The sequence below is a fragment of the Chelon labrosus genome (assembly GCF_963514085.1).
Source record: "Chelon labrosus genome assembly, chromosome: 20".
In the NCBI taxonomy this organism is placed as follows: domain Eukaryota; kingdom Metazoa; phylum Chordata; class Actinopteri; order Mugiliformes; family Mugilidae; genus Chelon; species Chelon labrosus.
The window spans coordinates 19952240-19964189 of NC_140353.1; the positions used below are offsets into that span (position 1 = coordinate 19952240).

General features: G+C 43.4%; 1 protein-coding gene across 2 annotated transcripts; it reads right to left on the minus strand.

The window, feature by feature from the left end:
* Window positions 1-581: 581 nt before the first annotated feature.
* Window positions 582-8833, minus strand: fosl2 (FOS like 2, AP-1 transcription factor subunit). 2 transcript variants are annotated; one of them, XM_084569153.1, is made up of 5 exons: window positions 8756-8833; window positions 8067-8186; window positions 5175-5429; window positions 4854-4961; window positions 582-3396 (listed from the first exon to the last, which is right to left on the minus strand). In XM_084569153.1, the coding sequence occupies exons 3-5, from the start codon at window positions 5412-5414 to the stop codon at window positions 2842-2844; spliced, it is 903 nt and encodes a 300-aa protein (XP_084425279.1). In that variant the 5' UTR covers window positions 5415-5429; window positions 8067-8186; window positions 8756-8833; the 3' UTR covers window positions 582-2841. The 2 variants fall into 2 exon arrangements, with proteins under 2 accessions (XP_084425279.1, XP_084425278.1); XM_084569152.1 differs by lacking the exon at window positions 8756-8833 and having other exon boundaries at window positions 8067-8746.
* Window positions 8834-11950: the final 3117 nt, after the last annotated feature.

An 11950-nucleotide genomic window follows, 5' to 3' on the forward strand; every position in this document is an offset into this window, starting at 1 on the left:
GTGCACAAAAGCATATTTTTTAATTAGGGATTACAGAGTTCTGTTGAATTAACAGAAAATTCCAGTACAATGTTTCAGGTGAAGTCAAAATGATCATGATGCTATATTTTGTTTGAAACTAAATGTATGTGTTTTGTTTTTTACAGTTTATTAGCTGCACTTTAATGAAAACGTGATGCTTTCTAGCTCAACACATTGGTTTCTCATCACACACTCTGGAAAATTGATGCATTCCTGTGCGATGGTGTCAATAAAGGGCATGTTTCTAACACTCTATTACTAAGGCTTCTGTGCCTGATACAATTTGATTTCTATGGGAATGGTTTTAACTAATATATACCTTGGAGTGTGCAATGGAAATGGTGTTTAGGATCCTTTTTATATATAAAATATATCATATCAATATTGAATGTATTTAGCATTTTTCTACAGCTCTTTCCTTAATAAAGTGTTAAATACTCTCTTATGTGTGAATAAATGATCAGCTATTAGAGTGAATGCATTAATTATATCATAATAAATCACAGTCGATGTCAGCTACTGCCTGAGAATTGAAGGAATGAAAAAAGGACAATTCCAAGTTGAAAATGATTTTTTTATTATTATTCTTTTAAATTAACAAACACTGCTATACATATTGCTGTTTTTAGTCATTTTGAATCATTTTGAACAGTTAAAGCATTTTGAAAATAAGTAATAGTAGTTGAAAACAGGCGACAGACAGTAGATCTACAGTCAATGGCTTTCCTATGTGTGTCGAGGGGTTCCAGGATATTTCAACAAACAGATATGTTTTTGGTTATCGTTTCGCTTCCTTGTGCTGTCATACGGGATCAGAGATCCCGTCGGATTGTGACGTTAAACTCAGCCGTCGAAAGATTAACAGCCGTCATGTTCTTGCCAAACGAGTAGCAGCAGCCCGGATTGTAAAGTCTGTTTTCTGCATCCAGCGCAACAAAAGTCTTCCAACCCCACCTTTTATTCCTGTGATAACAAAAAAGGGTTCCAGCAAAGATGGCACCCTCCTTTAACCCCTGACATTATATTCATTAGGAATGTCTGAAGTAAACAAAACCAAAAAAAAAAAAAGTCTCAGATATCGCTGTTCTGTCCTTCTCAGTGCATGGTATTTAAAACCCTCATCCCTTTAACATGTAAAAATAATGACAGAAAGTTCTTCTTCTAAGTTCTCCTTAGAACTCAATGTGTCCACTCTTTCATGTCAGGCCAGCTGTAGAGAGAGTCTTCTTATCCCTTCCTTACTGTTAGAAAGTGAACTGTGTCTGGCCCTTTTTTTTTTTTTTTTCAAGCCAGTAAGATTCTAACCGAGTACCTTGGAGTTTCCATGTGTTCATACACCCATAAGTCAGCGCATCTGAGTTGAATTACACATTTCTTTACTAAAAGTGACAGATTTACAAACACAGTATAAACACGGTTGACATCATTGGCAGCTGGCGACTGTCTAGACCACAGTGGCGTTTTTCAAATTTGAGCAAAATCCCTCCTTTTAGACAGAGACGGACGAATTACAGGATTACATGTGTCATACAAACCTTTTTTGGCTTTTTGAAACCTGACCTGCCCCCCCACGCCTCGCCTCCCCGAGAGGCAGCGTTGAAAAAGGTAAGACCTTTGTTTAGAGGATGTACGAAACAAAGAAGTACGGAATCCAGCAGGAGGAGGAGGAGGGTTTTGTTCAAACTTTTTGAAATGTCTGAGCGAAAAGACAAACTTCTCCTGATGTGACACAATGAGGCGATGACGTTTATCACCCCTTCCCATACTCCACATATAGTACCACCACTGCAACACTTCGGCTAGACCATTCGACAGCCAGCAGTACTGCAACGCTCTTCACGATGGGGTTTCTACTACACATGAGAGATATCCCTGACATCAATGTAAATCACATACACTTTGTCAAAAACAGGTTGTAAAGTTCAGGTACAGAATCACTGAGGAAAAGCACACCAATACTACTGTAAAGTCAAGCCACTATGGCAAAATAGAAAGTATAGAGTATTGAGGAACTAGTCATTGATTGAAGGTTGGCTCGTATCCTTTGCAACACTGAGGAGTGCTTAGGTCACCCTGCGGATGACCGGGTCGCTTTTCTACAGGCAGATTAAAGGAGAGGACAGTGTCAACAGAAATACTTTGTAAAAATTGAATCCGCACGGCCCATAAACACAGTTAAATAGATGGAAATAACATCGGAAATGTGTACACACTCTCAGAAGCTATCCTGAATCAAGTTCCAAGTTACGAAAGGACAAATCTAAATGGAAAATAAAAGACGAGAGGAAGTCTTTGCTCATTGTCTCTGTCTCTCCTCAGAAATTCCAGTAGAATGCTGACCTCGTTTAGTGATTGACTTATTGATTCGTCTTGGCAGAGTGCAAGTGTCGGCCACATGGCTTTTTAAACATTTTCAAAAAATATATATTCAGAACGCGCTCTCCGGCCACAGTCACATCAACTCACAGTTGCCAGATTTATTCATGTCTGTCTTCAGAACGGTCTGCCCAGTAAACAAGTTGACACTCTGGAGCTGAAATGGCGAAGGGATGATTCTTTTTAGGGTCGATGCACACACTTTGACGATTAGAAAATTTTACACTGAAGCAGAACGAGAAGAAACACGCGGCGTAGCCCTTGTGGGTCTCCCTCTAGAAGGGGGAAACGGCTCACATGGTCAGCTTGGTCTGAACTTTTCAATGTGCTCTTGGGTCTTTACAGACACTGGAGGAGGAGAGGGGTGGAGGGCGCGCAATTGATCTTTGTGTTTGCTTTCAACCACAGTGTTTGTTTCTCAGCTGCGCCAAGCCGAGCCCTCGCTCAGAGCGCCAAGAGGGTTGGTGAGTTGAGGGAGTCCGAGGACTGGTCGCCGCTGCTGCTGCTGCGCCGGTGGGCCTTGGAGCAAGACTCAGAAGAGGGCGAGGGGCTCTCGGGCTCCAGTATGTTTGGGTAGGTGAATATGAGGCTGGGAGCGTTTGGTGTGGCAGCCGGGGTGGACGCTGCCACCACTGGTGTGTTCAGGCTGTCTCCATCAGGGCAGTACATCCCACCACTCAGACCGCTGCCGCCCAGGCAAATGGGCTTGATGACGGAGCGCTGAGGCTTTCCCACATCCTCCTCGGCTTCCCGCGGCTCTTGCTTCACCACGACGTGGTTCATGTGAGCCCGCGTGCCCATGTTGGAGCGCATGGTCAGTGGGAGCGGGTTGCACTGCTGCTGCTGCTGGTGCCCTGATGGCTGGTGGCGCTCGTCAAGGGGCAGCTTGCACACAGGATTGTGAGCAACCAGCATGAATTCCAGCTTGTCTTTCTCCTTCTGCAGGCTCTCAATTTCCTTCTGCAGGTCTGCTTTCTCCTCCTCCAGCTTCTCGGTCTCCTGTTAAACAGAAAAACGAGGTTTAGTATTTTTTTCGGCTTTATTTGACAGTGACAACGTACAGATACCAAAAAATGAGGGGGACAACAAGTGTCCAGCCAGAAATTCACAAGGGATGTTGCAGGTTTTTTTTGCCAGCACCTAATGCTTCTTAGCACATTGGTTTTAATTTGGCAAAAACATGCTGCAACGCCATTTTATTAACATTTTGTGACAAAATTATCCTCCTCCTGAACAAGTCTTCACAGTGCTTTGAGAGTAGAGGAGCCAGATTGTCTGAGTGATTCTCTAAAGTGCCAAAAGAGGGCACTGTTTGTTTGCTTTCAGTTTCTTGAAGTCAACACATTACAAGCAGGAATTTGTCATGCACCATTTGGACCAACAACGCGTAATCTCGAAGCCTTCTGTTTAAACTTGAGTGTCACATAATGACTGTGTATTGTCTGCGTCTCAGAGTTATGAGATCTGCACCAACAGTGTGTCATTAATGTGTCACATAGAAGGAAAAGACAGCACCCATGAAAGCCATTTGTCAGTCGCAGACACCAGGCAGTTAAGCTGACATGCTGTCTGAGAACTTTGACTCCTGAGCAAAGGTATGAGGAAGTAGGAACCGAGGGAGTTGGCGCGCAGTGAAACTCCTAAGTGAGTGATATCAGTCAATCAGGGAAGACGCGGAACAAATATTACGAGTTAATTTCCCTAGAAAGGAACACTTCCTAATTTGGGTTTTAAAACAAAAACATGTGTCAGAGAGGAATGTTTTTTCCCCTTGAAAGTATTGGCTAGGGGTGTGTATGTCCCTCTGTGTGTGTGCACGCAGCATGTCTCTATGTGGGATTGCGAGACAAGCAATTTGCCCCTTTTACAAAATGTCCTGCATTCATGGAGACAGCTGCCTACAGCAAATTCCATTCTTGGGGGTTTTTTAAGGTCTGACAAGCTCAACCTCACTGTAATTCGACTAATTAGTCCATTTAGATGCCGTTACTGTCTGCCAGCCAGAGCTGCGAGACAGCCCTACCTCTGTCTACAGCTGCCCGAGACAAAAAGCTTTTCATCGCCTGTCATCTTTTCACTCAGACCTTGCACTCAGAGACGCAGCGAGAGTCAAACCAGTAAGGCAAGGTTGTAAATTTAGGTGTGGAGTTTAATCGCTCATCAAAAAACTGGACTCCTGCCACACTCCTGAACAAGGGTGGCTTTTTTTTTTATTCCCCTGTGCACTCAGTATTCTTTAGGTGCAAATACTTTATTGCTGCTTTTGGGGGGTTTCTGCAAAATGATAAACATTGATGGAAAAAGTTTGTCCAAAAAAACAGGAAACATGGGTGTTTGTTGGCAGCATAAGAGGAAGACAATGTTCTAGCACATACCACAGATTTGTGATTGTTGTGCGTGATTAAAGGAAACCCCAGTAGAAGATTCTGATCATCTGGCTCCGGTTTTCTACTCACCCCTTGCAGCATCTCGGTGAGCTCCCGCCTGCGGTTGCGGCACTTGGCCGCGGCTAACTTATTCCTCTCACGTCTCACCCTCCGTTTCTCCTCTTCCTCCGGGGTGAGCTAAAAGCAAGAACAGAAAGAACACGCCAGGTAAAATAAGTTGTTTGACAGCCACACAATCGTTAGACGGCGAGTAGAAACAAGAGCGGAGTGCTACTGGCTGGCTGTGAGCAGAAGAATTACACAAAGAATTTATTGGAATAATAAAATAAACAGCATGTTCATCATTCAAACTTGTTGAATAATCACCTGATGAAAACATAAACCTCTCACCTGTTCGTCTCTCTTGCGTCGCCCCCTGGCGTCCCCGATGGAGCGGATGACCCCGGGACGAGCCAGGGTGTTGTGTCCCAGCAGCCCCGGGCCATTGGTCAGGTGATGGCCGTACGGGTGGGAGCGAGAGTAAGGGTTGGACATGGAGGTGATGACAGTGGGCTGGACCATCCACTGCAGGTCTTGGCTGGTCGTGATTGCATTGATTGTGGGGATGAAGGCACTGTTGGAGCCGGGCATGTCAACCCTGTACTTCTGGAAAGACAAGGAAATGAGGAAAATAGGTGATGAGAGTGGATCCACGACGTAAGAAAAAACTGAGACGGGACACATTTATGTGGCAGGAATAAGTGCATCTTTATTCCATAAGCATCTTAGTTTCTATGTGTTTTGCTGGCAGCACAATCGCAGAGATGCACACACCACCACCCACCATTATCAAATTCACACATTTTCCACATTTCAAGCTTATAGTAATGATTCAATCCACATAGATAAAAACACTGTGTATGTAACCCCTGAAGTGGAACAGTGACACATGCTGTGAATCATGTGGGGAAGCCCAAGGTGTCCAGAGCATCTTATCTTACTGTAATAACCAAAAGACCAAACACTGCACTGCTGACATGTTTCAGGCCTAGACTGAAGAGATTATCTGCACTTTCTACAAGCAATTAAAGTGTAAAGGGTTATTTGATGGAATAAACCTTTTATTTGTGCTTTTTTGAAGAAAAGGTTCTTTTGAAAACATAAAAACTCATGAGAGACAGACATAGCTGTTATTTTGTGATAGCACCTCTATTGTGACGAGAAATGGTTCAGTATGACTGTAAGTCATTCTCATTTTCAAATATAAACTAAAACTAACTTCATAATTATCTCCGTGCAGTATTATATGTGGCCGTCATAAAAATCACAAGAGAACTGATGTAAGATCAGTGTTGCTTCATCTTTCTGGCACCCACGAACAGGAGGGCCGCCTGCCTGTGTGCGTAATTTACGCACGTCCCCATATCCCCGTTATTCCCGACTTTCCGTCGGATATCCCGGCAGTCTATTGGAACTTTGTTTATCTGGTGAGTCATTGTGTATGGGATTTGTTAAGCACATGTGAAACGCGGTCAGTTCCAGTAATGGGGGAAGCGGCCAGCTGGAGCAAGCCAGACGTGTTATCCAGAATTCCGCGAGCGAATTTTTTGGCAACTTTAAAATAAGATGATTAAAGTGTCCGTTAAATAAAGAAAAGCAACTGATAAACAATACAAAGGGAAGTGCGAATGACACAGACTACACGTTCAGTGGATTTATTACACTGAACACTGATAAAAAAAAAATAAAAAGAAAAAAAATCTGCTGGTCTAATAAAAACCAAAGAAATGTCTTGTTTTCATATGTCCCAATAAACGCAGCCTACTAAAGAGATCAAGTTCCAGCTCGCTGTAATGGGAAACAGGCAGCCAGTGTGTGATTACAGGGGAGCAGAGCAATGATAGATACGGGCCAAAAGTCGTTTACCGTAATGTTGAGTTAGACGAGGCTTTTCCACATAAGTGCACCATAGACAAGAATAGGGTGTGGGTAAATGACATTCCCGGATTTATATCCTAGTATTTTTAAATACACGGGCACGGCGTCCTCAAGGCACACCTACAGCATATGTCATTCAGCCAGTATAAAAGAAAAACCTCTGATGAAATCGGGTAGATGGACTGCAGGGTTCGGTGTTGTAGCAGTCTCTCAGGGCTAAGCAACTTGATTATTGCCATTTCCTCGGTAAGGAAATACAGACGTTTGATTACCCTGTGCTCCAGGTCTGAGCGCGCTTCCCGCTAAAGGAAATGTGCCATGTGCAGTCCGAGAGCCGTCTGATCAAATTAGACCGACTCCATGACCATTTATTTGTAACAGCCCACACGCCAATGAAATGAAAATATCTGGCATCTTTGACTTGAATCACATCCTGCAGCAAAATAAATAAATAAATAAAAAGATTTCGACGCGTGTCCTAACTGCGGGGTCAGGAGAAATGCGTCTTATTTGGTATAAGCATTTCAGGCAAGTAGGCGCCTGTTGCGTTCAGTACAGGAGGTTCATTGCCAAGAAATGCAAAGTGTAAATAGCTCAGGGTATGGAATCTATCCGCTCAAAATGGATTTAGGGATTGCATTTATTTACAATGTATGCGCGTAAAATGTGTCTTAAACACGATGGCAACGGCTCAAGGAATTCAGAAATATTAAAATTCTATTGACAAGAAGCACAGGTGAGATATGGCACATCTGAATTTGGCATCTGGAAATCACAGGCTCAAATTTATTCCCAGTGCGCCGCATTTCTCATGCACCGCACGTCGCACATGCCACATTACAAGTCAATATCACCTGCATGTGGGGACAAAAAGACAAATATTGTTTTTTATTTTTTAAAAAACAACATATAATAAGTGCAATAAGTGGTTTGTTTCCTTCTTGATCGGCAGAATCGCTCATGTTCGCCGGTTACTGCGCGCACCGGCTAGTGCGTAAATTTGCTATTTTATCCTGCTAAACCATCGGGATGGTTTTACACAGTTCATACAGAATTCAAATGCCGTGAATTCGAAATACTTATTGTGCATAGATCGAGTCTTGCATCTGCCAAGTCACCGATGCAATCTGTGTCAACGGGTTTATCTGTGTTTTTTTTTTTTTTTTTTTTTTTCTCTTTCCACGGGCGAACTGGAGAATTCCCGATTAATGTCAGTTAAGCTGATGTGTGACAGGGCGTTATAATGGTACAACAAATCAACATGCAATCCTAACTAGCTGTGCATTTGAAAGAGCAGACGTTTTAATGATAGGTTATCGCTTAGCGCATATCAGCGTGCAACAGCTTGTTGTTTGCTCGTGTTACCTGGTAGCTTGAGGTAGAGATCGGACTTCCGATCGTGCTGCTGCCGCTTGTGAAGGACTCTGGCTGGGCCGGAGAGGTGCTGCTGCCGCGGGACGAGGTGTCGTAGTTCCCGGAGTAGTCCTGGTACATGATCCAGGAAAGAGGAAGATTTCAGTTGACTGTTTGAGTTCTGAGACCTCTTAAAATCCCCGCAGTAATAAGGCACCGACAGAAAAAAAAAAAATCCTCTGACTCGAGACGTTAATTTGGGATATCCAGAGAAGAGTTGGCAAAACAAAGTGCAATTATGCTCCTCTATACTAACCTAAAACATCTTACAGATATTGCAAGTTAGATTTTTTTTTCTTGTGTATTAGCCCTGCTTGTAAAGTCTGTCTCTTCTTGTGCTTTTAATAATCTAAAGCCGCAGGTAGACCTACAATAGTCTATTAAATATCCTTTCAGGTGCGCTAACTCCAACTTTAAGTCAGTAGCACACCTTCAGTAGTCAAATCCAGCAGACAAGTGAACCTGCAGTTAAAGAGTGACTCACGTCGTTTACCATTCGCTTTAAAGCCTATTGCCTTTCTAACCTTCTGAATATTTTCCGTAGCCTTGCCTACTACTCTACTCTGAGCTCCTCTGCTGTTCACGGAACAGTTCTAACTTTTTTCTTTTCCTTTTCACCACACTTCCTAGAGATGACTCACTTCAATGGCACTATGAAGAAATGCAACGGCTTTTCAACACCAACGAAACAGCCTACGTCACGCCTGGGCGTTGCAACTTCAGCCAGGGAGGGGTCGTTTCTGGATAAGGCAGTGAAAAAGAAAGATCCGCTGTGAGCATCCTTCGCCCAGTGGACACTGGAAACATAACCGAAAATCCGGGATACAGTAAACGTAGCAAAAAAAACCATGTCTCCAGAAATGTATTTTTTGTTACGGACGTCAGTGCCTGCTGCGGAGTTCACTGCTTGCCTGACTTGCTTCGGTCCATTGACGCATGTTTCCTAAAATGGGCAGTTGCGTCAGAGAGCGCGTGTGGGTTTCCTTGGTAAAGGAAGCGTCAGACACTGGAGGGATTCCCTCCCCTCTCGCACTGAGCTACGGACTCAGAGCTCACAACGCGCGGGTCCCGGTCCTGTCACTGGTCAGTGCGTGAAAAGGAAGATATTAATGCATAAACCGCGCAGTGAAAACGGCGAAAGTACGCGCAATGTCAGGAGACATACTGGAGATCAGTGCGCGCTCACACACAGCAGGAGAAAGTTTAGAGCATTAAAAGCATCTTGGGATTTTTTTTTTTTCTGTCTAAAAGTTAACTCAGCGTGCGTAGTATCTGCGCTCAGGATGAAAGCTAAAATGAATCGTGCAACCAAACCGTCTACAGTCTGAAGACACATTCACCGGCGTTTGTCTGCTACTGTTCCTGATAATAAAACAAGTAGAATGATTGGACATGCACTATTTGGATACAATCGGTTATTTGTGGTATTTGGCACCGGCGCATTAGGAGAGGTGAGATGGAGCGTAAAGGATGGCACAAAACACCGTTCCGTGCTGTGCGGATGGTCAGATTAACGTGGCCCGATGGTTAGGTCTACACAGCAGTGGAGCATGGCTGCTTCAAAGGAACCTCAGTAAAATGTGGGCTAATTGTAATTCGGACGCACCTCATAAACAAGGGCACAGCGCCCAGAATATGACATGTTACACGATATAAAATGGCGCATTAAGTATAATCCAATCTGCTATGGTTCCTATTTTAATCTGTTTCACCATAACTGGTTATGCTGAGCTCTCTTAAAGCTGTTCGCTGTGCGTATCTTTGCCAAAAAGAGTCGCTCCCGTCAAAAAATACAAGTTTCAACTGTTCAACCGGGGGAAGTTGTGCTGAGGGAAAATCATCTGCAGGGGGTTTTCTGAGGTGACCACTCACCGCCGAGTTTAGTGCTTGCTCATAACGCGAGCACGTCAATAAGAGTGTAGGTACTTCAGTCCTCCAATATGTCACCCTTTCCAGAGTTACTGGGTGTTTTCGGTGCATTAACATTTGACCCGAGCGCTGATGCGTAACTCTCTGGGTGGACACGCTTGCGCGCCCCGAGCTGTTGGTGCTGTGAAATGAAAGCACACAGATGTTCAATAAATCGTTATTTAAATGATATTAATTAATGATTAATGTTTATCATCTGCCAAAGGCGCAGCTTTTCAACGGTAGCGGTGTTGCTAAGCGACACAGTTTTTGTAAATTGCTCGGGGGAATCTAATCTGCCATAGTCCTATAATTAATGCTGTAATATCATTTGAGATGCACCCATCGGCGTCAATTTGGGTAAAGCAAGGTATGGCACTGTGACAGGTTCCGTTCCGATATGAGTCCAATTTCGATCCTTAAGTATTTAATGAGATATCAAGGAAAAATTGGGATGCACAACAAACAGCCCCATGTGACGCCTGTCAGTCAGACCTCATTGCTCCAATTTGCCATTAGTTACATGGATGTTAAACGAAAAGCGCTTAAGCACTGCAGTGCAGAGGCAGCAGATCAGCGCCACGGGTCCGAGGACGGGGTCAGGCCAGGTGACAGAAATGGCCGCGGGGCAGCGTGAGCACAGAGGCCAGCTGATCCGCAGACCGTGCGCCATTGACGCGTCAGTGTCTCTCCATCACACATCATAAGGAATCAGCTGCGCAGGGAACATCTCATCCAGCCGTCCACACGGGAATTATGTCCACGGGCAGACTGTAAGCAAGAGGCTTACCTGGCCGTGGCCGACGCGGTACAGGTGCTCATGACGCAAGAGAGCTGATGCCTAATGCTGCCTTCAGGTACCGCCTGCTAAATCCGAACGAGGAGACTGCAAATTAAAGGGCAATCACACGTTTGGTAAAGCGATTTAAATCGAGAGAGATTAAAAGTATGTACTAAACTGAGGATGCAAACATTTCAAATTATTACTTAAAATTCAAACAATCAACCAGTAAATGGCAAACATGTCTGTTTTTCTGTTGTTACTACAACTAAGGTTTACTCTTACTCTACCTATCTCATACAGTCATACAATACAAGACATGACCATGTACAGCACTTTGCAGCAGGATGTACTCAAAGTGACAGTATTGGGATTTATATAGCTCTCATGGCATGTGGTACATGGCTTCTTACTCGCTGCAGTAACTGAATCCCCACTATATTCGTTCAATAAGTATTTTGCATATTAAGGTATATTTGATCACTTTATAAAATATCATCCATACTGCATATAGTCAGTGCCATCTCACAAGAATCAAATAAATATGTTAGAAAAGCAATTGCAAATTAAATTATATATTATAAATTATTGTCATTATTTTTATATTTTAGTTAAATAATCCAAATATGTAAACCTCAGTTTAAGTAATATATGTTTGCTCCTGCAGGATGCTGTCGTTATATAATCAAAATCTGCAACACTGAAATTATTCCTGCACACAGATTATACATTTAACCACAATGAAGCACAATGAAGTTCATTTTATTTATGGTCCTCACTTAATATTGTATATGCAGGGACGTTTCTGGGCCTTTTCTTACCGTGTGGCGACACCATTATCACTACTGTTGTTGCCAGATTTAGAAATTAGGAATCAGAATTAGTGAAATCTCAAAGTCTCATCACTTGCTTTTATTTCCCACTTCAAGTACACGAAAGAACACACGCATTCAAATCAACTACAAGTGAATCTACTCTGAAGTACATTTACAAGCTCTCTGAGTCACTTCGTTGCTATTGCTAGATAAATAGCGGGAAAAACAGCTGAGTGGGACAGAGAGGAGGAGACTGTTTCATCAGAAGTGAAAGTCCTTGGGCTCGCGGTGATCGTCTTCTGGTTTGGCATTGCATGTTTAATTTGTTTTTC